At 40.3% G+C, this 26,545-nt stretch overlaps 1 protein-coding gene and 1 pseudogene across 3 annotated transcripts; both read left to right on the forward strand.

Annotated features, from left to right (window-relative positions):
* Nucleotides 1-751: 751 nt before the first annotated feature.
* Nucleotides 752-18,373, forward strand: ZNF239 (zinc finger protein 239). 3 transcript variants are annotated; one of them, XM_036926566.2, is made up of 3 exons: nt 801-851; nt 11,722-11,790; nt 15,083-18,373. In XM_036926566.2, exon 3 carries the CDS (start codon nt 15,103-15,105, stop codon nt 16,558-16,560), a length of 1,458 nt encoding a protein of 485 aa, XP_036782461.2. In that variant the 5' UTR covers nt 801-851; nt 11,722-11,790; nt 15,083-15,102; the 3' UTR covers nt 16,561-18,373. The 3 variants fall into 3 exon arrangements, with proteins under 3 accessions (XP_036782460.2, XP_036782461.2, XP_036782462.2); XM_036926565.2 differs by lacking the exon at nt 11,722-11,790 and having other exon boundaries at nt 752-851; XM_036926567.2 differs by lacking the exons at nt 801-851; nt 11,722-11,790 and adding an exon at nt 887-993.
* A 141-nt stretch (nt 18,374-18,514) lies between these two features.
* On the forward strand, nt 18,515-23,892 carry LOC118932809 (40S ribosomal protein S24-like; annotated as a pseudogene).
* Nucleotides 23,893-26,545: the final 2,653 nt, after the last annotated feature.

The following is a 26,545-nucleotide window of genomic DNA, read 5'->3' on the forward strand; positions in this document are numbered from 1 at the left end:
ATGTTTATCGCAGCACTATTTACAATAATGGAAGCAACCTAAGTGTCCATCAGTAGATGAATGGATAAAGAAGATGTGGTACATATACACAATGGAATATTACTCAGCCATAAGAAGAAAACAAATCCTACCATTTGCAACAACATGGATGGAGCTAGAGGGTATTATGCTCAGTGAAATAAGCCAGGTGGAGAAAGACAAATACCAAATGATTTCACTCATATGTGGGGTATAAGAACAAAGAAAAAACTGAGGGAACAAAACAACAGCAGAATCACAGAACCCAAGAATGGACTAACAGTTACCAAAGGGAAAGGGACTGGGGAGGATGGGTGGGAGGGGAGGGATAAGGGTGGGGAAAAAGAAAGGGGGCATTACGATTAGCATGTATAATGTAGTGGGGTGGAGACGGGGAGGGCTGTGCAACCCTGAGAAGACAGTGATTCTACAGAATCTTACTACGCTGATGGACAGTGACTGTGATGGGCTATGTGGGGGGGACTTGGTGAAGGGGGGAGTCTACTAAGCATAATGTTCCTCATGTAACTGTAGATTAATGATACAAAAAAAAAAAGCTGTGAAACATAAAATACGCGTTTGAATTTAAATAAAACCTTGAGGATAATTCCAAACAACCAGCTGCAGACCATGGTCCCGGAACAGTCACGCAGAGCAGCGTAATGCGACGCGCGCTCAGCGTCTGGAAGCCACTAGGCAGGGAGCGGAGGCCAGGGGGCGGGGCCGGAAGAGGCGGGACCCGCCCGCCGCTTTCTGGGGCTCGTAGTTCAGAGCCCAGGGCGCGGGGCCGGGTCGTCCGCGAAATCCTGCGCCCCGGTGCGGGTGCCGCATGGGTAGGTGAGACGGCGGGAGGCCGCAGCGGCAGCCGAGGGGGTGTCGAAGGTCGGGGGCAGGCGCTGTGAGGGCCCCGGGCGGCGCTGGGTCTCCGAGCCGGGAACCTGCCGGGCGCCCGTGGGAGGACGCGCGTCCGTGGAGGTGCGGTCCCGACCTCACGTGTGCCCCGGGCAGGGCCGCGGTCGCCTGAGGGGGCGTCCCGCCTGGGGATTTCGTAGCTGGGCACCCCCACCCCCACCTCCCCGGCCACTGCAGCTCCAGTGACCGGCCTTACCTCCAAGGTTGTCGGTGGCCGCGAGGCGACCGAGTAAGGCTTCCTATACCGCAGCACAGCCCTCGTCAAAAGGCTGCTCCTGCGCTGCCGCGCCCAGTAACAAGTCAGGCCGGGAAGGTGCCTAAGGCGGTTCAGATCCTGAGAAGCGATGCCTCCCGGCCGAGAGCAGCCGCCACTCCACCTAGAATCTCAAGGCAGAAATCGAAAGGCCTGGAAAAACGACATGTCTTAGAGCTGCAGGGGGCGATGGGATTCACTTTCCTGTGTGCTGGGGCTGGGGCGTTTGCCTGGTTGATGCAAGCCCTCTGGGAAGCGGTGGGGGGTTGCACAGGGGAGACGGGGCACCCCGTAGGGGGCGCGTGAAGGGCTGACAGACGGGTTCGGGACTAGAGCCGAGGAACTTTTCCTGCAGTGTTGATGGATCGGCTAGTCTGTGTGGTGCAAGATGGACTTGATTTTCATGGATTTTTCTCTTTCCCAACTGTCCAGGACTCTCTCCTCCTGAGGGAAGTAACCAAAGTAATTGGGGTATATTCTCTCCAAAAATGATTATCTCTGAAAATGGGCATAACTTTTCTTGAGACAAAAGAAGTACATCAACCTGCTTGTCTGTCCTCAGGTTCCGTCTTCTGTGTCTTTTCTCTTTATAATCGGACGTCAGTGAGAGACGTACTCTATAAATGTGTGTAGGAACAGTAATACACTAAGAGCATACAGCTATCAGATGCTGCCAGAGTCTGCGAGCGTCTGCTGACTTTAAACTCTCCCTGAGTTTTCACTGAACCACCCTGTCTGGGTGAACTTGGCCCACTCCCCAAAGCACTGGGTTATTCTCTTACTGAAAGACTCCACACAGAATCTTTGCCTGGTCCTCTCTCAGAGCCTGCCTTTTCCTGTCAGACTTTTCTGAAGTCATTCAGAGCTCCCTGTATTCCCTTCGTCTTTCCTCCCTGTCCCTGAGGAAGATGATTTCTGATAAAGTCAGGGATTGCCAATATAGTATAATTTGAGATTCTGGCATATGTTAATGACCTTTTGAATTTAAAGAAAGAACTTCATTCCACCAGTACTTACGGAGTCTGCTGAAAGGCAAGAGTCCCAGTTTAATTCCTCCCGACCTTGAGTAAGGCACTTCACCATTATGAACCTTGTTTATCTCGTCTGTAAAATTAGAGTGTTTAGTTTGGTGATCTCCAGATGCTCTTACTTATTTCATTATTCATTTAAGTTCAGTGTGAATTTATAAATATTTATTATTTAGATTCCGAGTCAGTTGTGCTAGGTGCTGGGGATTTAAAAATTAGTTGAACATAACCCCAGTCCTTTGGAATCTTACAGCCAATTTGAGAGACAAATTTAATAGCTACAGTAGAGGTATGTGAAAAATACTGTGAGATTTTGGAAGAGGCATTTAACTTATCCTCATGCTTCAGAAGGGAGGTTATTGAGTATACTGAAACTGAAAGGAGTTCCAGAATGGATGGGAGAGTGTAAGGGCAGAAGCACAGTGTAAAGGGCCATTCTAAACTAGAGCATGATGATTGGTTGATTAAGTTATCCAGTGTGACTGCAGCTCCTGCCCACCTCCTGCCTTCTGCATTATTGTTCCCTGCCCCACAGTAAAGTGCTGGACCCAGCAGGGATGGGCTCTGGAAAGGAAATGGAAAGTCACATGATGAATATAGTTTCGAGGAATTTGACACTTGCCAGGTGGGAATAGGAAGCTACTGGTCCCATGACCTTACCTGTGGTTGGCCTTGACAATACTAAGTCCGCTTTCACACAGAAAGTATGAGTTCTGCCTTGGGGTGACTCATTAGCACCACTGATATCCAGGGAAACTATTTATTATTCAGATTCTTTCCTTCCCAACTTTGTCTTGCTTTAGCGGGACCACTCTTTTCCCATCTCCTTCCCCTGTCACACTGATTCCTTTCATTTGATCCACTGTCATACCATTTTTCATCCTAGAATTTTCCACCTTCTACAAAGTTAGTGTATCATCAACATATCCTTTCCATTCTCAGCATGGAATTCTCCCTACCACTTTATCTTTGGGATCTTAACAAATTAATAACTTTTAATCTATGGACTGAAAGATGACAAAACTTGTATTTTCAAGACTTGGTAAGGAGTTACAAAGAGTAATTATTGGTCTAAGTAAGAAATGAGGACCTTACCTAAGATAGTGGCAGGAAATAAGGAAGAAGTAACACATTGGAGGGAGATTTAGGAGACAGAATTGACGAGATCTGAAGTGGTGAATATTGTTGAAGGGGAGGAGTATTAGACAATCCAGATGACTGAGGGGAAGCTAGATAAAATATAAAGGGAACAAAGGTAACTGATGGACTTGAATCTCAGAAGGGAGAAAATGATTCACTCTAGAATGCATAGGGAGAAGTTAGTCTTGGACAGAAAGAAACCTTTTTTTCTCTGAGGTGGAGAAAAAAAAGCCTGGTTGAGAAAAGTGGCTAATCTGACTGCTTGATGTTCACCAGGCCCTGTTTTATAACATGTGGGTTTATGGCATTCCAAGGCAACCACATCCACCTTTACTCCTTTGTCCCACCTCTTTGCAGGCACTTACAGGCTTCTCTAGCCCAGTGTCATCCATCTTCCTCAGACTCAGTGGAGACCCATGACCTTGAGAAGACAGTTTGGGAGGAAACTGCTGGTTTCTCTCATTGTTACCTTCACTGGTGACTGGCAAGGTAGTCATGTCACTCCTGCAGGTAACCCGGTTGTCCTCAGTCTCCTGAAAACAGAGGAGGTAGTTTCCCTTCAGCCTCAGGCCAGTGTTGGAGCTTCTGAAGGCTGCTGGGTACTTTCCTGGCCCAGAGCTGAGCTGCTGTTTTGGTTTCACTTGGCTCTCAGCTGTTTGGCATGTATTTTGTCACTCTGCTTTTCAGGGTGTGGCCTTAGGCTGGTGCCAGCCCACAAACTGCTTACCACCAGTCTGCAAAGACATAAGGACAGAAAACTGAGAGTGTTTCAAAATTTTATGTCTGTTGAATCTAATAATTTTTAAGTTGTTATTAACATTTTAGACCTCTAGGTTTTTATTTTCTAGTAATTTTTCTTTATTGTATTTTACAAAAGCATCCATCTGTGACATATTAGAAACTTTAAAAGAAACTGGTCCTTTGCCAAAGGTAGTTTGAGAAGTATTGCTCCACTGACAGACCCTGGAGGGAATTAACTCACTGTGAAGTTAAATAAGTACTTGGACTCCTCCTTAGTGCCAGGCTTCTCTTGAGGCCTTGGGGATGCAGCTGTGACCAGATCAGACAGCTCTCTGTTCTTAGGGAACTTAGATCTTAGTGGGGACAGACAGACAGTAAATAAGAAAGCAAATTAATAAGAAAATGAAATAAGGCATAAGTAGTGTGAAGAAATTAAAACAGGGAGAACCGATATTTTCTCAGTGCTATTGTGGATTAGACAGTCAAGGAAATGCCTCTCTGAGGAGTGGCAGTGGCTGAGGCCTGAATGATAAGGAACCAGGGGTGTGGAGGTGTGGAAAAAGAACATTCTGGGCAGAGGGACAGCCAGTGCAAAGGCCCTGTGTTGGGATGAGTTTGATGTGGTCATGGGCCTGCAAGGTCAATGGGGCTTAGTGTGACGTAGGGAGGAGTGACGCAGGCTGAGGTTAGAAAGGTGCCAGGACCCCAATCTATAAAGCCCTGAGGGCCAGGACGAAGACTCCATTGAAGAGCCATTACAGGATTTCATGCCTGACATTGTGTCTTAAAAGATCACCCTGGAAGCAACATGGAGAACTCACCGTGTGGAGGAGCAAGTGTAGAAACAGAGACAAATTAGGTTGGTGCAGGTGAGAGCTGACGACAGCTAGGACTCATAATGATAATGGAGCAAGATGGGGAGAAGTGGGTAGAGTCAAATACATTTTAGAGGTAGAATTGATAGGACTTGGTGATGGGTAAAATATGAGGAACAGAGAAGATAAAGTGACTTCTAGGATGTTAGCTTGAACCAACTGAGTGAGTCGTGTGACTACTAAAATGGGGACAGTTAGGGAAGAGCAAGTATTGATAGAGATTGTTGGAGCAGGAGTCCTGGTGCAGCCTGTTAAGTTTTCAGTGCCTTTTAGATCTCCAGGTGAAGTTAGGTGGAAAGTTAGAGCCTAGAGTTGAGCGGAAGTGGTTAGGGATGGAGGTAAATAGTTGGGAATACCTAAGGAGAGTTTTATGTGCTATTTTATGTTTTTCCAGCAATGCTCAACTACATAGTTTAGAAGAAAGGACATGTGATTGATATGACTAGGGGAAAACTTAAGATCAGAAGTGTACTTTGGCTGAGAGTGAAAAACAAGGAAGGAGTAAAGAATGGTGAACTTGATAAAGCAGGTGCAATGGAAAAGGAAGAGAAGAAAGAACAGGAAGGTGTTTTGAAGGCATGGGTGTTAAGATACTCATATTTCAAAAGTAGAGTAGTCAAATACTGAAATGGCCTTGATTATGGTAATCAAGTTTGAAGAAATGAGACAGAGATCGTTTGCATTAAAGAGTTTAAGAAATGTAAGGTTGGAGTGTTAGGTAAGCTGTTCTCCTGAGTATTGAGTTTGTCAGGAAAATGGGGGCATGGGTGTCTGGCCAATGGGTTTCAGCTCCAGGCAAGTTCACCTTGGATTCAATGAGACCAAAAACTGACAAAGGAATGACTGAAAAATGATGTTCTTGGGGTGAAAGAGTTTATACCCAACTTTATTCCCATGGGCGCAGGCCAATCACTAGAATCCCATCCACTCAGAGCGAGTCTGCATGCAGCAAGCCACTCTCTGCCTCTGGGCCTCTCTGCCCCCGCAGCGGTCTCAGTTTCCCTGGTACTGCCACCACTCCAGTCTCTGCTCTCATGCAGCCATGCAGCCATGCTACTCTGTCACCCAGAGCACTGGGCAGAGCTCTTTATACAGTCAATAACGTATTGCCTACACATGTGTAGTGAGCAAGCCAACCAGGGCCAGGTGAGAATCCTGGCCATAGGAATCTTCACTTTATCCACAATGGGGTATAAAGGTCAACTCAGCAATGACCATGAGATGACAGTGATGGGAAGATACAGCAGCTGAAACTTGAGTGTGGGTGAGTTTTGGCAGAAGGGGAAAGAGGTAGTTGGAAGTAGAGTAGATGAGAAAAGAAAGCCTTTCCAACAAAACTAGACTGAGACTACCACTCATATCAAGGAAAGTCCCCACACACACACATTTCCTATGTACCTTTCTATTCCCTCTCACAATTTCCAGTGCCACCAGCCTCATTTTCTTTCCAGGGCATTTGTGCAGATGTTTGTTGGTTCAGAATGAATTGTGCTTAGTGTTTTAGGAACAATAACATTCAAAGGCGTCTCCATGGACATAACCAAGGAGGAGACAGATGCCTTGGACCCTCCTCTGAAGAACTGCACAGAGCTGTGGTGGGAGACCACTTGGTCTCAGCGGGTAAACACCTATTGCAGTCCCTGTTTCTTCAGTTTTAAATCGTGATGGGCCCCTGGAGTTGTTGCTCAGGCATCAAAGTTTCCTAATTTCTTTTTGGCACTAAAGGATAGTTCTGGTTTTTTCCGGCAGTGAAAGAACTTGACTTGGTAAGAATTGGAGACTGGTAGCTTTACTGAGTTGTCTCAGAAACCATACCTGGCCCATCCTGCACAGTCACCCAATCCCTGTGTGTTTCCCCGGTGTGATCTGTCAGAGCAAGTCAATGTATATGAGCAACTCATCAAGAAATGGAGAAGGAAGCCCGAAGGAGTTAGCTGGGTGCTGTGGCAGGTTACAAGGCCAGGCTAATCCACATGAGAGGAGTCCTTTTTTTTTTCATGTTCCAGGAATTTTCCTTAAAGTTCTCTGGTCTGGAGAAAGCTGAGGCCTCACCAGTACTTTCTACATTTTGATTCACCTTCATCTTCACCTCCTCCCCGTTTTGCCCTTTCAGAAGATTGTGGTCCCTACTCACACTGACCTTGTATCTTTACTCTCTTCCCACATCCCCCACATTATTCTTGTATCATCTTTGGTTGGACTTACCTTTATTAAGTCCCCCTGTCCTGCAGTATCTAGTTTCCATTGCTGCATTTCAGGGATTTAACTATCTTCCCTTCTGAATGTAAGACAATACTTGTGGTAAGACAAAATCTCATACCCTATAGATATGGGGTATAACTGATACAGTTTTTCTCCAAAACATTTTGACTGCTTGAAACCAAAGAACCTTAAACATTGTTGATATAATAATGAGTATCAATAACTCAGAAAATTATTAACAAGAATAAGCCATTATAGAATCATTTAAAATAGTGAAGAAATTACCAAATGTATCATAGGGGGTTGATTATATACATTATAATAGATCATACAAGAGAAAAATATATGGCCATTTAAAAGTATGCCAAAAAGGGTTTTTAATTAGATGGGAAGACCTAAGTGTGCCTGCTAGGTTGGCCATGTGAAATTGCCATTTTGTAGTAAAAAACACACTGTACAAAAATGACTGAAAATAAGAATCCTGTAATGGTGGCTTTCAGGTTTTTTTTTCTGCCTTGTTCTACATGGTACTCTCTCCTCAACAGCTGGTTCTCAAACCATTATTTTCAACTAAACCTGGGGAGTGAGGCCCCAGAGGGAAGTGACCTCTGCAGGTGGTGAGTCATGCATTTCCAGTTTATGTAGACCTATGCCTGTGCTCTATCTTTGTACCAGAATTGCTCACTTGGAGGTTACTGTTGGGCTTTTGTCCTTTCAGGGCTTTTCCTTTTTCAATTTTTCTTCTAGAATATTTACTATTACCAATTTTTTTTATAGTTTGGTACTGTTCACCTTAATCTTAAAACATTTTTACCTGTTGGAAGTTACAGTTTTCCTGTTCCCTCTGGCTTCTCTCCTTTTCTCTGCATATCCACTAGCTTCTCTGTTTTCCTCTAACTTTGGAAATCACAAAAGGTTTTTTGCTTTTTGATCACTGTGTATCAGTACTTCTCAACCATTTTTGTTATTATCACTACCCCTCCCCCACCCTACACCATCCCCCACCAAAGAACCAGTTCTCACCCCCTTGGGTGCAGTAGTGCCCTGTTGAGAAAGCACACAGCGTATGTCTTCCTCACTCAAGAGCTGTTACTTGTTTAAATGGCCTCCAATTATACTTTGTTTGGATAACTCTAATATTAGTTTCAATTTCCTATCCTCATGTAAAAATCTGTTCCCATGTATTTTCTTAGCTATAGGCTATCTCCTCTTGACTAGCCATTTTCACTTCAGATTCAGTGAATTGAGAATTTTGTGAATTCTTTTCCTTTTTAATTTCCCTTCTCACATTCCCATTGTCGTCAATGTTAACATTCTTCCTGTCCCCTAGTCATAATGTATATGATTATATTACTTTGTTTAAAAGCTAAAAAGTAATGGACTATATTAGAAATAGGCCATTATTAAGTTTCTCCCTCCCTGGCCTTAGTATCTGAAATTCCCTTAACAATTCCTTTTTTTTTTAATTCAAATATAGTTGATATACAATATTATATTGGTCTCAGGTGTACAAGATAGTGATTCTACATTTATATACATTACACAATGCTCATCAACATAGGTGACCTGTCACCATACAAAGTTAACACAATATTATTGACCATATTGCCTGGGCTGTACTTTTCATCCCTGTGACTTACTTATTTTGTAAAGAAGTTTGTACTTCTTTATCCCCTTCACCTCTTCTTTTTTGACTTTATAATCTCTTAAATTTATTAACAATCAAGTCCCACAGATACCACCTAAAATGGGTCCACTTTATACCTGAATTATGGTAACAGTTAGCCAAATTGTTGACTTCATTCTTCAAGCTCAAGTTAGATGTTGCAAGTAGACTTGTCTCCCCTAACATATCATTTATCATGTCACTCTTTGGATCAAATCCTGGAATGACCTTTAGTCGTTAGTGTAGTGCCTCTAGACTCCCCACATGGCTTTCAGGGCCCTTCTCACCCTGCTCTTGCTCATAGAGCAGTGTTCCCTGCTGCCCCAGGTTCACCCTTCTTTCCAGTTAAGCCTGTTTCCTGAGGTTCACCATTCTTCCTTGCTCTGGAACCTTTGATTATCATGCTCTGGTTCTTGATTTTGTCTTTTAAGATTTTATTTGAAGTCTGTTACCTGTGTGAAATCCGTTCTACTTGACCCCCTTCTCAGAACTTTCAGTTTGTATCTCACACTCAGACTTGATTACATATTCTTTTGTTTGCTTTTATTTTGACCATTGGATCTGCTACTTGATTTGTTCTCCTCATTTACATCCAGGTTTTTGGAGGAAAAGCAATGTATCTAATACATTGTATATATGTAGTCAAGATTTAAAAATTGACTGCTTTGGAGTTTAGCAGAAAAGTATTTCTTATACTCTTGTAAATTATTTTAAATGGTAAGTCCTGTGAAGGGTAGAACAGTGTGCTCAGAACGAAGGCATGGATGGGACAAGGGTGGTGTATGTATTGTTGAAAGTTTCAGGGAAAGCCGCTGAAGTGACATTTAAACTGAGATCTGAAGTATTAATAGGCTTGTTTAATAGATTAAACAGGTGACTGGTTAGAGGAAGAATATTCCAGGCCGAGAGCATAGTGCTAGGGAAAGCCTGAAGACTTGGAAGGAGTATGGCTGGACTACAGACAACGGGGAAGAGGAGAGTGGAAGAACTAGTGGCCAGGGCCTGGCTCACTGGCATTGAAGGCATTTCTAAAAAGTGTGGATTCATGCTAAGTTCAGTGGGAAGCGGTGGACTAGGGGAGTGGTAAGACCTGATTTACCCAGTGTCACTGGGACTGCCTTGTAGAGTGGTTTGCAGTGGGGAAAAGTGAAGTAGAATATATGTGTCCAGTTTCAAGCTTTGGTGTAGGCTTTCATTTTTAACTGATATAAAATCTTATATAATTGTCCAACATTTTTTATGCGACATAAAAAGTCTCAGTGATTCAAAGAACACAGAAGTATATGAAATGAAATCTCTAACAATAATATGAAATGAAAAAACTAATAGTTTTGAATATCCTGGTTTTTTCTATGTACCCCATACATATGTGTGTATATTACAAATATGTGCTAAAATTTTATGAGATTATACTGTATGTATTTCTCAACCGGCTGTTTTATACAGTAAGTCTTAGAGATTTTGTTATGTCATATTAACTCCCCGTAAAAGGAACCCTTTTCTCTTTATGTCAGCATTTTCTTCTAATATTACACACCCATTCATCATATTTCAAATACTAAAAAAACTAATATCACGAGGTTAATACTTAAAACTTACCATTAATTCATTTCCTCCCCAAGTGGTTTTCAAAGACCTGTCATTTCTGCAGCCATCTCCAAGTGTTGTACAGCAAGAATCTCCAAGCACTTTCCTTTGACCATTTAACAACTTTGGGCCACTTCATGATTTAACTGCTCTAAATTGGACTTTTTATCATTTTTCCTTTTTCTTTTTGCCATTACTTTTTAGCTTTTAAACAAAGTAATACAGTCACCTAGATAAAGCAAGTTGTATCAAAAGTCATAATAAAAACCAAACTCCCTGCTCTGCTGACCCTCCATGCCACAGTGTGGCTTCTCAGAATCACAGCTGTTCTCAATGTGTTTGCCTTCATATTTCCAGGTAATACAGTTATGCAGCAATTTTTTTTAAGAATAAATGCATTTACATGGTTTAAAATAGAACATAAAAATGTATGTAATGTTACTTGTCAGTTATACCTAAATAAAGCTGGGGGCAAAAATGTACATTGCGGATTTGGGACATGCTGGGGAAAGATGGGAAATAAATTATGCATGCGTAGCAAAGAAAAGTGAGATTCACAAATGTACTAAATGGTTTATTGTTTATTAAAGTTATACTGCAAAAATAAAAACAAAAAGGTGCATAGCAAAAACTTTCTTTCAAATCCATAATTCCCAGGTTCTGATCATGTGCTGTCACAAACCATAGGGAGTAAATCTCATCCAAATGTCACTTTGCTACAGTGCCTGGAAATGTGAATAATAAAACCCCCAAGCTGGAATACTGAGTGCATGCATTTGTGATTTTGCTGTCAGAATGTCCTTCTTGGGGGGTGATACCAATTTATATTCACAAGCAGTGTGTTGTCTTCGGGCTTTGGGTTTTTGCCAGTGTAACAGGTGGAAAATGGTACCTCAGTACAATTTTAATTTGAATCTATTATGATATACTGCTCTTTTAAACTTGAATCTGTTTTGATTTACTGCTATTTTTCAATTCATCAGTAGTTGGTGTTTTCTGTTGACTTCTTTATATTATAGACAAGGAATTAGCTCTTTTATATTACTTCTCTCAACATGCCCATCCTCCCAAGAATTTATGTCAGAGTCACATCGGTGACTAATGCTTACATTGCTTTGACTTCATAATTCTTGTCCCCTGCAGGGTCAGAGTCCAGTAGAATACTATGATTACAGTTCCTACCTTCCCCCTCCCCCTTTCCTAAAACTAATGCTTGTTAAAATATATTTTATTTGGGGAGATTTTCACTCTGTACTGTTTTATACGATTTGGGTTAATTACTGTTTTATGCATCAACAGTTGATTCAATTTAATTGTCTATTGTGTTGACTTCTTTGTTCACTGCTATTTCTGGCAACTTTTTTTAAGGTACGTTAAAAAATTCTTGATACAGTACATACCTAAATAATTGTTTCAGGAATTGTTTAAATCCTTTCTTGTCTGAAAAGTGTCTGTTTATTCCTCCCACTGAAATAGCTGACTGGCTGGGTATAGAATAGAATGCTAATTTCATGATCACTTTTCCTCAAAAATTAGAAGATACTGTTCAACTCTCTTCAGGTATCTAGTATGGCTGATTGACAATGTAACTCTCACTTGTTTGCATATAACCTGGCTTTTCTGTCCTGACATATTTTGCATTTTTGCAGATTTTTTTTTCCTTGAAGTCCTGGGGTTTCACATACAACCTTCAATGGGCCCCAAATCTTGAATTCAGGAAATGTTTTTTTCTGTTATATCTCGTCATTTCTCTCTTTATATTATCCTCACTATATTCATGGAACTCCTACAAGCTGGGATTTTCCTTGTGTCTTTCTAGCTATCTGTCCTGTTAACTCTGCATTCTAGGAGAACCCCTCAATCTTCCATCTCAGCTGTGTCCCTTTTGCTATTCCACCCATCCAAATTGCAGGCCTCAGAATCAGACTGCCTGACATTAGCAATGAGACACATTACTTAACCTTTTCAACCTTGGTTTCCTGGTGTGTAGAATGGGTGTCCTAACAGTTCCTTTCACATAAGATTGTGCAGCTGGAGCGTGAGTGCTTCAAATGTGCAGATTAGGTCTTAATTTATAAGACTGTCATCTTTTCAATCCTCATATTAATTTAGAAGTCTATTTTTCACAGGCATTTATATTAGTAGGTTGTCTTGTTCTAAATGTGTTATCCTATCATATTTCTCTAGGATTTTAATTATGTACCTTTTAAAAATCTTCATTGTTCTTGACTTTGTGCCACTCTTTACTAATGTTTTCTAATTTTTTTGTCTGCTTATATTTTTTTATTATCTCATTTTTTTCTCCAAAGGTCTCATGTTCACAGTAGGATACTGGAGTGTGTCTCCTTGGCTGATGCTTGGCCCTCTGATGCATGCATGTTCCACTTATAGGAAGTGCCTCTGTTCAGTTGGCTTGGGATGGATATTGTATGGATCCAGATAGTGGGTGATGTAGAACCATTTTTAAAGGTTGCTTTTTCCAGCCAGTAAGTCATCTGGGACATGCCCTGCTTCTCAATCTCCAGCTCTCCATTCTCAGAAATCTCACTCTGTGGGTTACCTTGTGGCTTTGTCCAGGGAATACTTGGAGTCAACTGTTTCTTGTTATACCTTAATCAGCCTGTCATTGTGCAGGTTCAGCATTACCTCAACTTCTGCTTCTCTCTTCAGCCCAAATAATACTATTAGGAGTCTTTCTTTAAAAGGCAGGCCACTTGTTTTGTTCTTGAGACTTCAGATGGGCCACTGCCCTTTGCCACCTGTACTTAATTTTCTGGTGAAATAAAAATGGTGGCTGGGAGCATGGTGCTGCCAATGGCAACTAGTCCAGCCATTAGAGATGCCTCACGTGAAATAATTCATGTGTGTCTAGGAAATACCACTCTTATGTTATAATTGTTGGTTCTGAGTTTGGAATTTGAATTTATAGAAACTTCTTAAGAGGTTCTTTCTGTCCTATGGAAGTGTTCTGTACATGATCTGGGCTGTGGATTTGGGTTTCTTCTTTCTCCACCAGGCCTCATCCATCTGCTCTTTATCATGTAGGAGTTCCTCAGCATTTTTATTCTGGTGCTGGCAACCTTTGTTTTTTCCCAAGACTTTTGTGGACTTTTTGTCATTTTAGTGTAACTAAGATATTTACTGTAATTGTTTTGACTAACATACATGCAACTAAGTCTAAAATCCATGTTCCTAGCACAGTTATCTCTCAGGAGTTCCAGACTTGTATGTCTTACTGCTTACTGACCAGGGCAGGTATATTACACCAGCACCACAAATTAAACAAGTCAGATTTTGAGTTTGTTACCTGTCCCTTGTGCCACTTCCAGCCTTGCAGCCTTATCTATAGCACCCCCATACCTGGTCACTCAAGCAAGGAACTTGCGGACTGTGCTTGGTTGCGCCGTCCAGCAGCACGCGGGTTAGGTCAAAAGGCAGGCTGGGACTGATAGTTCACTCAAGCCCTTTCTTTATTCAGCATTACAGCATAAGCAAGCAAGCTAGCTCTCATCTCTCTCTAACTTTTCTCTGCTTCTACTTCTACTCTCTCCCCGCCGCCTCTTCTCATACCGTCATTATCCCCTCCAGTCTCTCTGGGGGCGAGATTCTACATCAAAGCTTAAGGAAGCTCTGTCAGGTGGATTCCAAGCACACACTCACAACACAGGACTTTTCTGGGAATGGAGGAACGGCCTTCAGTGCGGTTGCATCTGGTCAGAGATGACTCACTGCTCTGGCTGGTTGGGCACGGCTCCCAACACTTGGTGTATCCTATCCCTTCTGAGTTTGGTCAGACATCACCTGATTTAGAATGAATCTCTCCCTCTCTCCAGTAACCATCCATCCCTATGCTTTTCTTCAGCAGTTTTTTCTCTACCTAAGTCTTACTTTTTTCTGGTGTTGTTTATAATCACAAAGTCAGTCATTTCTCTCCCAGCGGAAATCCATTCATTGTAAACCCCTGAGGGTTTTAGCCTGGAATCCTTCGTAGTGTATACCAGCCTCCTGCCTTCCTCTCCAGGGCACACTCTTTCCCGCTATCATGTTTTATATCCTTCACAAGAAGCTGTGTGTAGTTTTCATAAACATGTCATATTTTCTCTGCATTTCACTTTTTTTTCCCTTGCATTTGCTCCCAGAAATGTTCCCCAAGGTTTGGTTTGAATGCCCCTACTCTGTGCCCCCATGACTAGTTGTGCATGCATCTGTTGCAACACTTACATGTTGCTGTCATTGATGATATGTTTGTCTTTCCAGCAGACTCTAGCTTGATAAGCAAAAAGAGTTCTGTTTTCTTCCTTGTATCCCCAGGACCTATTAAAAGTGGATTACCAATTAAATGCAAATTTAACTAAAATACAGTGATATGGAATGAAATGTTACTTGTGCAAGGATATGAGCTCCATAGTCTTCTGCAGGGGTTGGGGGGGGATATTTTTATTATCTATGCTTAAAAGCAGAAATTTTAAGAGATTTCTGTCTTGTTTACCCAAGCTTTTTCTCTTCCTCACGTTAAACCAAAGAATATGACTTTAAGGACAAGACTGAACTTTTTCCTGGTTACCAAAGTTTCAGGCTGTAGGCACTCCAGTTCTTAAATCTTGCTGTCTACTCTTTAGTCTTTGTTTGTTCTTATCACTGAATTCTCTTTGTTTCTTAGGAGACTTGAGTGAAAATTCTATGGAGAATTTTCAAGAGAAAAGACTTAGGGATCTATTACATGAAGAGGTTTCCTGCTGGCTAATTTTGGAAGACATGGCCAGTACAGTAACTGAGGGTCAGGATTGTATTGTAGATCTTCAAGGGGAAGTGTGCAGAAAGCCTGAACTAAATATCTCCCCTTGTCAACAGTGGAGAGAAGCATCTTCTCATATTCCCAGAAACAAGACCAGTGTGGTGAGTCTTCCAAGTGATGATTTCAAAAACATCAAAAGTGAAGAATATTTGTCTTTGAAAGTCCCAAGCCAAATGGCCACACAGGACTCTTCAGTGACATTCTGTAAAAATAAGCCACAGGATCCTCAGGAAAGCAAAAATCTGTTACTAACTGAAGAAAGCACTAGGAAAAAAGTGATAGGGGGAAAAAGTCCTCCCATGAACCATTGTTCAGAGAACCTTCAAATTGAACTTGTGGCTGATGTAACAGAAATGGCCTCTCCATTGTCCAGTGGTGAGGCAGTTAGCCAGAATGGTCAGTCGAAACAGTCCTTGGACCCCTTTGACTGTAATCACAGAGACATTTCTGGTTGGAAATCACAGGTAGTCAGTCATCATCCGAGAGCTTATACAGAGGAGAAACCCTGTAACTGTTACAACTGTGGGAGAATATATAACAACAACTCAGGTGGTCACCCACCTGAGAAAATCCACACAGAGAGACTTTACAGAGGTAGTTGGTGTGGTAAGGACTTCAGTGCAAGCTCAGAACTGCTTCATCAGAAGGACCGCACTGAGGAGAAGCCCTACAGATGTGAGCAGTGTGGGAAGGGCTTCACGAGGAGCTCCAGTCTCCTCATCCACCAGGCAGTCCACATGGATGAGAAGCCTTATAAGTGTGACAAGTGTGGAAAGGGCTTCACGAGGAGTTCAAGTCTGCTCATTCATCATGCAGTCCATACAGGCGAGAAACCTTATAAATGTGACAAGTGTGGGAAGGGCTTCAGCCAGAGCTCCAAACTGCACATCCACCAGCGAGTGCACACGGGTGAGAAGCCCTACGAGTGTGGGGAGTGTGGCATGAGCTTCAGCCAGCGCTCCAACCTGCACATCCACCAGCGAGTGCACACAGGGGAGAGGCCCTACAAATGTGGGGAGTGTGGGAAGGGCTTCAGCCAGAGCTCCAACCTGCACATCCACCGATGCATACACACAGGGGAGAAGCCTTACCAGTGCTATGAGTGCGGGAAGGGCTTCAGCCAGAGCTCAGATCTCCGCATCCATCTCCGAGTCCACACTGGAGAGAAGCCATACCACTGTGGCAGGTGTGGGAAGGGCTTCAGCCAGAGCTCCAAACTCCTCATCCACCAGCGAGTGCACACAGGAGAGAAGCCCTATGAGTGCAGCAAGTGTGGGAAGGGCTTCAGCCAGAGCTCCAACCTCCACATCCACCAGCGGGTGCACAGGAAAGACCCCCATTAGTCACATGCTCATACCCTAAAGAGTCACTATTCTTAACATCACTCTTAGCTTTATAGTCCCAGGAGAGAGATAGTAAGAGTCATTAAGATATGTTCCCTCACTGAAATCATTCATTCATCTAAAGTATTTGAGTACCAGGCACTTTGTTATGCTCTACCGTGGACTGATTGTTCTAGGTCCTCAGGTGGATAGAGTGAAAACATGTACTTTGCAGTTCAGCCAGTGTTATTAGAACTACATGTCCTACCCAGCATTTTTAAATGCTAGAACTTTATATCCATCCAAGCAGAACATCTTTCCCTTTATTTACATTCTTTGAGAAATTGGAGCTCTGCTTTCTCCAGATCATGTGCCTTGTATTTTTCCTATTTCCTTCCAACCCTGAGTGGCCCTCTAAGCTACAATTTACAGTATGGTAGTTTTAGGTCTGGTGTGTGGTGTGGAAATCTGTGTTTATTGCAGAAATGTACAACAGTGTATGACGACACATGGAGGAGAAGAGCTGCTCATGTAGTACACCCATCTGCCAGTTTACAGAATGTTGAGCCCCCTCCACCTGCTTCCCCCAAGGCAGCTGCTCAGGAACATAAGTAGTTCTTTTTCCTGGATGTAGCTAGTCTATGGGGTGGTTCTAGATCTCACCACCTCAGATGACCCACCAAACTAAACCCATGTAGGGTATATACACTGTGTCAAAGCATGGCAGATGAAGTCAAAATATATTTTTAATGCATTTCATTCTTCTCAACACTTCCCTGTCATTTTCTTAATTTTGACACCACCTATGTTTTCTACTAAGCAAAACAAAGGAGTTAGGAAGGTTTCTGATATTTTTCTCTTCAGATTTATCTCATTTTAATATTTTATGTATCCCAAAAGTCATTTGATTTTACAGCATCCCCAGCCCCTCTAGACTTTGCTATACACATCTAATTTATTTTTATATTTGGTTAAAAGTACTTCATATAAAAATAGCTCCATAAAAAAATTTTAAACCATATTTGGAGAGTATGCTTAGAGTGACCAAGCTTAAAATATGCACTGTATCACATATAATTCTCTTGGGGCACAAGCCTAGGGCACCTTAAAGAGGCATTCATTCCCTAGAAGTTAAGACAAGAAGCTTACGCAGTTGAGAGTGGAAAAGTAAATGCAAATACATAACCAATTTGGAAGTTACTACACAATGAGTGTGAATTACAGCTTTGATTTTCTGAACAATAGTTAATAATTCCTCAGCAGTGCTCTGGGTGCTGCCCAGTATTCCATATCCCAGTTTATCACCAATGGCTGGGATGCATGTATGAAAATGGTAGGGGAAACGTGGGTACTTTATTAGCTTAAAGTGAGGTTGCAACTCATCCTGAACAAATGTAACCCGAAGCAGTTAACTGGACATAAATAGCAGGGAAGGCATACATCAACTTGGGGGAAACAGCTAATCTCTAATAAGAAATGGAGGAAGGTGACTTCCTTCAAGAGATAGTCCCAGAATATCTGACTCCAAAACTGCTCAGTCTGTGTGGGATGATTAGGGTGGTGACAGCATCCACTCTGTGGCATTGCATAATATCCTTCACTCATCCAGGTACTATAGGCAGCATCCTATTTCAGCAATCTCTAGAATGACAAATATCCCCTAGTTCCTCCTACTCTTAAGATTTTGCCTGAACATCTTTTTTTGTCTTCCAGTTGACTGATGTACATAATCTGAGATTTAGAGCCAAGTAAGACTACAAACTCATGTGCAGTGAGACCAGAGGGTACTTAAGTCCAAGTCTCAAATGGGAATAAAATAGCCTGGTTTTCCGAATTTCCTTTTGCACATATGTTATCAATGTTTTTTATTATGTTTAGCTTTTACAGTTCTCTTTTAAGTGTTACATTCTTTTAACAGTTGAAAGTAATCAGTCTTTGGGAATCATTTCCCTGATATGGGAAGGGAGTTTGGTGAAAATAATAAATTAGAAAAAGAGGGACTAATGCACAAAAATGTAGTAAGAAAAATAGGGAGTATGTCAGATTTCATGATCTCAAGAAGCCTAGACTGTGAAAATGAAAAAAAATTGACACATTTCAGGGTTGTGGAAAAATGGTTTCTTTTCAGAGTTCAAGTGTTACCCTAGACTTGATACTTTACCATTTAATTTGAACAAAGACCTTTGAATATTCTCAGTAATCATCAGTTATAATTGGTTGATAATTTGATCACTAATTTAGCAAAGAATCCAAGTTACAGATTGATTGAGTGCTTGAGACAAGCTTTTACAGTTTTTAAAATTATTACCTTCTCAACGAATACTATTTGCTTTCTGTGTGGATTGTTTAATGCCTTAAGGACAAAACACTGATGAGTATGTGATAACTACTTTTCATCACAGTTCCAAATTATAATCTTTTTAATTCCTCCTTCCCCATTCCCCAACATGATAGCCAGAGTTAGGGATAGAAACAAATATGGAAGTTCACTTTCACAGCTCCCATGGCCTTTCTCATTGTACTTTCATTGATGAGAAAGGGTCATAACAGCATGGAGTGCAAGGCTGAACCCTAGATAGTGAAAGGGAGCATGGGGCAACTGATCAGCAGGGGCTACAGAAATGTCGGGTTTGGACAGTTAAGCAAAATGGCAAGCAAAGAAAGGGCTAAAAATGCTTTTGTTAAGCAAAGAAAACAGGCAAAAGACCATCAGCAAACAGGAGATCTCCATAAAAATTTGAAAGATGTTAGAAGGATAGCTATTGTATCAGAGCAGAAACAACTATTTATACTGTTGTGTATGAGGATAAGGACAAGACAGAACCATTTTGGCTCCAGGCTCTGAAATGATTAATACTGTGAAGGATGGGAGTGGGACATGAAAGGAAAGCAGTGAAATTAACGTCCAGTTGTAAATGGAACATTCCCTTCATCCCATATGCACATACCCTCCTACCCAATCCCTGTGCACTATCAACCAGGGATTTCCCTCCGGTGAGAAACAAAGTTTCTTAGTGGAATTTGAATGGCTCCAAGGGAGAGACTTCTGTGTTCTGACATCTGGGTTCCTGACAGTAAAGCAATTATCTTCTACTCTAATACACTTACAACAGCTAGAAAATCAGTAAAGATAGGACAATCAACTAACGTAACATTAATAGAACACCCAATGCAGCATAATACACACTCTTTAAAAGTGCACATACCATGGGCTATGCATTTTAAATACTAAAGAATGGAAATCATTAAAGATAGGTTCTATCATCAGAACTGAATTAAATTAAAAATGACTAACAGATCTGTAGAGTTCACAGATATTTGGAAATTAGACCACACTCCAAAATGAGCCATGGCTTAATGAGGAAGTAACAAGGAAAATTTGGGAATACTTTGAACTGAATAAATATATCAAAATTTGTGGTTTGCAGCTAAAGCAGTATGAAACTTAAACAACTTCATGTCAATAAATTCAACAACTTAGATGAAATGTAAAAAGTCCTTGAAAAACAAACTACCAAAGCTCACACAAGAAAAAAGAATATTTGAATAGCTCTTTTAAATTAGTTGTATTTGTGGCTGACAACTTTCCTGCAAAAAAAAAATTAAGGCACAGAACCAGATGGCACAAGTGAATTCTATCAAAATTTTAAGGGAGACAAAACAATTCTACACAAACCCTTCTAGGAAGGGTTACTTACCAACTCATTTTATGAGCAACATTACCCATATACCAAAGCCAGACAAAGACATGATAAGAAAAGAAAATCATAAACTGGTATCTCTTCTAAAAGTCAGTTTTAAAAATAGCAAACTAAAACTGCTATCTGTACAGATGGTAATACATTATGCTTAAGTAGAGTTTATCCTAGAAATGCAGTGCTGCCTTAGCATTTAAAATCACTGTATTCCATTTTAACATACTAAACAAGAAAAACCATATCTCTTAAAAATGTAGAAGCAGCATTTGAAAAAAGCATATATGATTAAAAATTATCAGTTGATTAGGGATTAAAGGGGTCATTAATATATCGGGCACCTGTGGAAGAACCTACATCTGACATCATACTTAATGGTCAAATAAGGAGTATTTCCTCCTAAGATTGGAAATAAAGCAAAGATGTCTACTCACTACTTGTAGTCAACATTGTCCCAGATGTTCTAGCCAGTCAACAAGGCATAAGAAGGGGATGTGGGGGAAGGGGAGACACCATGAGTCCCAGCTTCCACCAAGCATCATCCTGCACTGGGTTTGAGGTGACCAGGCTGGGGCTGGGGACCAGAGCAGAGTGGACAGCTAAAGGCCATGGCTAAGCAGGCTCTAAAGAGAACAGATAGAACCAGACACATAAAGGAAGGATACCCCATGACAGTGAAGACAGACGAGTTAAGCAGCTGCAAGCTAGGAAACACCAAGGATGGACAGCCACTACCAAAAGCTAAGAGAGGCACAGAACAGATTCCTAGAACCATCAGAAACAGCATGGCCCTACTGGCATCTTGATTTCAGACGTCTGGCTCCAGAACTAGAAGAATAAATTTCTACTGTTTTAAGCTACCCAGTTTGTGGTACTTTGTTACAACAGCCCTAGGAAGCTAATACACAGATCATCAAAAGTGGTTTTAGGACACTTGGTTTTTCATTTGCAAAAAACATTAAGGTAGATCACTACACCATAAAAAATTACATTCTTAATAGATTAAAAATCAAAACATGAAAAGCAAAACTTTACCCTTTTGGGGGAAAAAAGTAGAATATCTTTGTAACTTCAGTGTAGAAAAGAATTTCTTAGCCCTAATATTGATATATTTGCATCAGAATTAAAAAGATTCTGTACAATATATGACAGTATAAATCAAAGTAAAAGATAAGCCACAGACATCTTACTACAGTGATGGACAGTGACTGCAATGGGGTGGGGGGGGCTTGATAATAAGGGTGAATGTAATAACCACATTGTTTTTCTTGTGAAACCTTCATAAGAGTGTATATCAATGACACCTTAATAAAAAAAAGTAAGCCACAGACTGTAACCTAAATGTAGTTAAGATATAAATACACAAATTACATGAGGAAATCCTACAAATGAAAGGACAAGTCACCCAATAAAAAATACAATGAATATAAACAGGCAGTTCACAGAATTGAAAATAAATGGTCATGGATAAAAGATTGGATTAAAAATTATGACACTGAGACAGTGGGACACTTGACACTATTCAAAATTAAAATAAATCAGTTCTATATATATCAACAAGGGCATATCAAAATATTAAAAATGCAGGTTGCAACATAATTTGTGCATAAAAAAGACAAAGCAATACTATATGGATACACACATAAATTTAAACATGAACTGAAAAGTTGCCACATTAATGTTTGCCTCTAGAAAAGGGGAAAACATAAGAACAGGATTGAGGAGGGGAACAAGGGAACTTGGGTGTCAGCTCTCATATTCTGTTCATTTCATTGAAAGGGTATCTGAAGAAAAAAATTTGCTAAATCAGTAGTGAATGCTAAGGTGCTTGTTATAATGTTCTCTGTCATTTCCTGGATCTTTTATACTTCTGAAAAAGTAATAAACAGCAAAAAAAAGGAATAGAGAATTTGAAAGAAGACAAAAACTATTGCTGTAATATTGTCTATGTAGAAAAATATAAGGAATCTACAGTTTTTGTAACTAATAAGTGAGTTTGGAAAAGTCAGGAAATGAGCAATGTATTAGCAACAATTAAAAGTTGAAATTAAATATTTGCAGTAGCATCAAAAATGAAATATTTTTAGGGATAAATTATCAAAATGTACATAACCTATACACCTAAAATGACAAGACAATGCTGAGAAAAGTCCTAAGTAAACAGAAATACACCATATTTATGCATTATAAAACTCAAAAACTTAAAAAGTCAAAACAATTATTAAGAAGTCAAGAATTTTTTTCTAAGCTAATGTAAAGCTACAGTAATCAAGATAGTATGGTATTGGAGTTAGGACAGATGTACAGATAATTGGTACAATAAGGCCCACCCACATTTTCAGTTGCTTTCCAACAGACAAAGATAATTCAATGGAGAAAGAATTGTGTCTTCAACACATGATGCTGGAAAAATTAAATATTGGTATGGAAAAAATGAACAATGTAAATAAACATAACCACAAAATACAAAGCACCTAGAAGAAAATCTTCTGTTAGAACATGGAAAACAAACTATAAAAGAAAAAATTGGTAAGCTGGACTTAATTATTTAAATTCTGCTCTTTGAAACTTCATATGGAGAAAATAACAGTTTTATGAACTGGGAGAATATACTTGCACAACATATATCTGATACAGGAAGGCTTGTAGCCAAAATAGATAAAGAACTCTTACAACTCAATAAAAAGACAATCTGATTCAAAAGTGGACAGAAGATTTGAATGGGCATTTTATTAAGATAAGCAAATGGCTAGTGAGCACATGAAAGGATGCTCAATATCACTAATCACTAGAGAAGTGCACATTGAAACCACAATGAGATACCACTACATACCTAGAATAGCTAAATTTAAAAGACATAATAGTACCAAGTATTGGCAAGGACATGGAGCAAGTTGCTGGCAAAAATACAAAATAGCCATTTGGAAAACAATTGAGCTCTTCTTAAGTGAGATACCTATCACACAGCCTCGCAATCCACTCCTAGGAGTTTACCAAAAAGTAGTGAAAATACATGTTCAACCAAAGCCTTTATGTGAATGTCCATAGCAGGCATAATATCCATAATGGAAACAACCTAAGTGTCCATCAGCAGGTGAATGAGTAAACAGTTATGGAATATCCATACAATAGAATAATTTTTCAGCAATAAAAAGAAGCAAACTCCTGATACAACGTCAGGGATGAATAACAAAACATTATGCTCAGTGAAAGAAGTCTGTCTCTTTTCCTCCTTGCCTGCTTGAAGATCCACCGCCATCATGAATGACACAGTAACTACCCAGACCAAGAAATTCATGACCAATCGACTACTTCAGTGGAAACAATGATTACTGATGTCCTTCACCCTGGGAAGGCAACAGTACCTAAGACAGAAATTCGGGGAAAAGTAGCCAAAATGTACAAGACCACACCAGACATATTTGGATTTGGATTCAGAACCCATTTTGGTGGTGGCAACAAGACAATTGGCTTTAGCATGACTTAGCATTGTTTGGATTATGCAAAGAAAAATGATCCCAAACGCTAGACTGGCAAGACATGGACCGTATGAGAAGAAAAAGACCTCAAGGAAACAACAAAAGGAACACCAGAACAGTGAAGTAAGTCAGGGGGACTGCAAAGGTCCAATGTTGGTGCTGGCAAAAAGAAGGAGTGAAAATTCTGCCGTGACTTTATCTGTGGTTATTGTGAGGATTTTTATGAGAGGATTAATAAACTAAGAACTTTTTATGTGGGGGGAAAAAAAAGAAACCAAAATGCTACATAGTACATAGGAAATCTAGAAAAGGCCGATCTATGAGAGGAAGCAGTTTAGTGATTGTTAAGGGATGGGAGAGAGGTGATTGACCTCAAAGTGGCAAGAGGGATGGAAATGTTCTCTTCGTTCTGGTGGCAGTTACATGACTGCATTCACTTGAAGTATTTACATAAAATAGACAACTGTAAATAAACTGTACATTGTGTATAAATATAAATCAATAAAATTGATGGAAACACACATATATGGATACACACACCAGTGCACACCATTCTCTTGTTGTGACAACACAACATGAGATCTACTCTTAAATTTTCAATGTGCAATACAGTATTGCTAACTATGGGCACGTTACACACAGAGCTCTAAAGCTATTCATCTTGCACAACTGAAGCTTTATATATGTTGAACCGCAGCTCCTCATTTCCTCCCCCACAGCCTCTGGCAACCACCATTCTACTTTTTGTTTCCATGAGTTTGACTATTATATTAGGTACTAGAGCACAACATTTTGGAATATTCAACACTGCTTTATTGTTTCATCAGATCTCTCAATTGGCAGTGTTGGCTTTACTGTGGGAAATTAGGGATATTCTTTTCTCTCATACAATGCTAACCATGGGTTTGAGCTCAAGGAATCATTCTCCCCACACAGTTGCAGGGAGTTTTCCTGGGCCACCAACTGATCCCTATTTTCCTCCTGTGACTCATTTACATGAGTTTTCTTTCCAAAGTTCTGAGACGGAATGAGTCTCAGGACTTTGCAAAAGTTAAAAATCTCAATTTATGAAAGTCCTTTGGTGCTTCCTCCTCTTGAACATCTACCACTAGGTTCTCACGTTGGGGAATCTGATGAGATACTTGTCCTTTTCCTCAATAAACTCCTTTTCCTAGTTTTCTTCATTTTCTTCTAGTCTTATTACTATGGAAATTTTGAACAACAGAAACTAGATAGAATGAATTAAGGTTGCTCCCTGAACTAATTACAGTTTCAAATGTTATCAGCTCATTTTCCTATGCAGTTTTCATCCCTATCTCCTGTACGAATTGAGAGGATTAATACTTATGAAACTCATCAGTTAACTTAGTATTTCTTAAAGTTACCTGTTCACAGGATACTGAACATCAAGAGCTCATGAGTCATAATACATGTTTGGGTTAAAATACCAATAAAAAATTCTCAAAAGTAAATTAATTCTTTTAATCATGTTCCAGTGATGCAACAAGCAGCATAGATGTTTACAATGGATCAACAACAGCTATCACAGATACATTATAAAACAATGCCCATCACACCAGCAGTTATCCAGGAGATTATATTTGTCAACAGTAAATGGGCAAATGCTACCTGTGTACCAGGGAACAGAGTGGAATATGCCACATATTCATGTACTTCTGGGGGTATGGCACAGTTTCTCAAGGAGCAGGTTGTTGCACAAAAGTGTGTGTGTGTGTGTGTGTGTAGCTTAATCTTTAGAAAAACATGTTGTCTACACTCTTTTCCTTTGAACAAACTATTTCCTGGGCCAGGTTTGGGTCTGCTTCTTCACACCCTGTGGTTTTGCATGTTTGAGAAAGGGACAGGACAGATACTGATTCCCTTTTCAGTGAGCTCCTACACATGTTGTGAACTAAGTTTTAAGTTTATATTTCCTATCCTGTCCTCCCAAGTAAACTCCAGACTTAGTATCCCCAGACCCAAACCTCCTTCATTCCTCTTCCTCATCTGAGTAATGACACCACTTCTTTCAGTTGTTCAGGCTAAAACCAAGGATTCATTCTTTATTTATCCTTTTCCCTTGTCACACATTCAGTTACTCAGCAAGTCCTAGCATTTTTACCTTCAAGATATATCCTAAATCTAGCCCATTCTCACCACCTCCACCAGCACCATGCTGGTCAGGCCACCATCACTACTTACCTGGCTTTATTGCAATCATCTCTTAATTCCATGTTTCTACCCTACGACTAATCTCCACACAGCAGCCAGTTATCTTTTTTTTTTTTTTAGATAATTATTTTTTTATTGAAGGGTAGTTGACACACAGTATTACATTACATTAGTTTCAAGTGTACAACACAGTGATAAAACATTTATATACATAATTCTAGGTTCCAGCTATCACCCTACCAAGCTGTTACAATAACTTGACTATATTCCTTATGCTATACATTACATCCCGGTTACTTATTTATTTTACCATTGGAAGTCTGTCCTTTTTTTTTTTTTTTTTTTTGTGAGGGCATCTCTCATATTTATTGATCAAATGGTTGTTAACGACAATAAAATTCTGTATAGGGGAGTCAATGCTCAATGCACAATCATTAATCCACCCCAAGCCTAATTTTCCTCAGTCTCCAATCTTCTGAGGCATAACAAACAAGTTCTTACATGGAGAACAAATTCTTACATAATGAATAAGTTACATAGTGAACAGTACAAGGGCAGTCATCACAGAAACTTTCAGTTTTGCTCATGCATTATGAACTATAAACAGTCAGTTCAAATATGAATACTCATTTGGTTTTTATACTTGATTTATATGTGGAT

This window comes from Manis pentadactyla, chromosome 8, assembly GCF_030020395.1.
Source record: "Manis pentadactyla isolate mManPen7 chromosome 8, mManPen7.hap1, whole genome shotgun sequence".
In the NCBI taxonomy this organism is placed as follows: Eukaryota; Metazoa; Chordata; class Mammalia; order Pholidota; family Manidae; genus Manis; species Manis pentadactyla.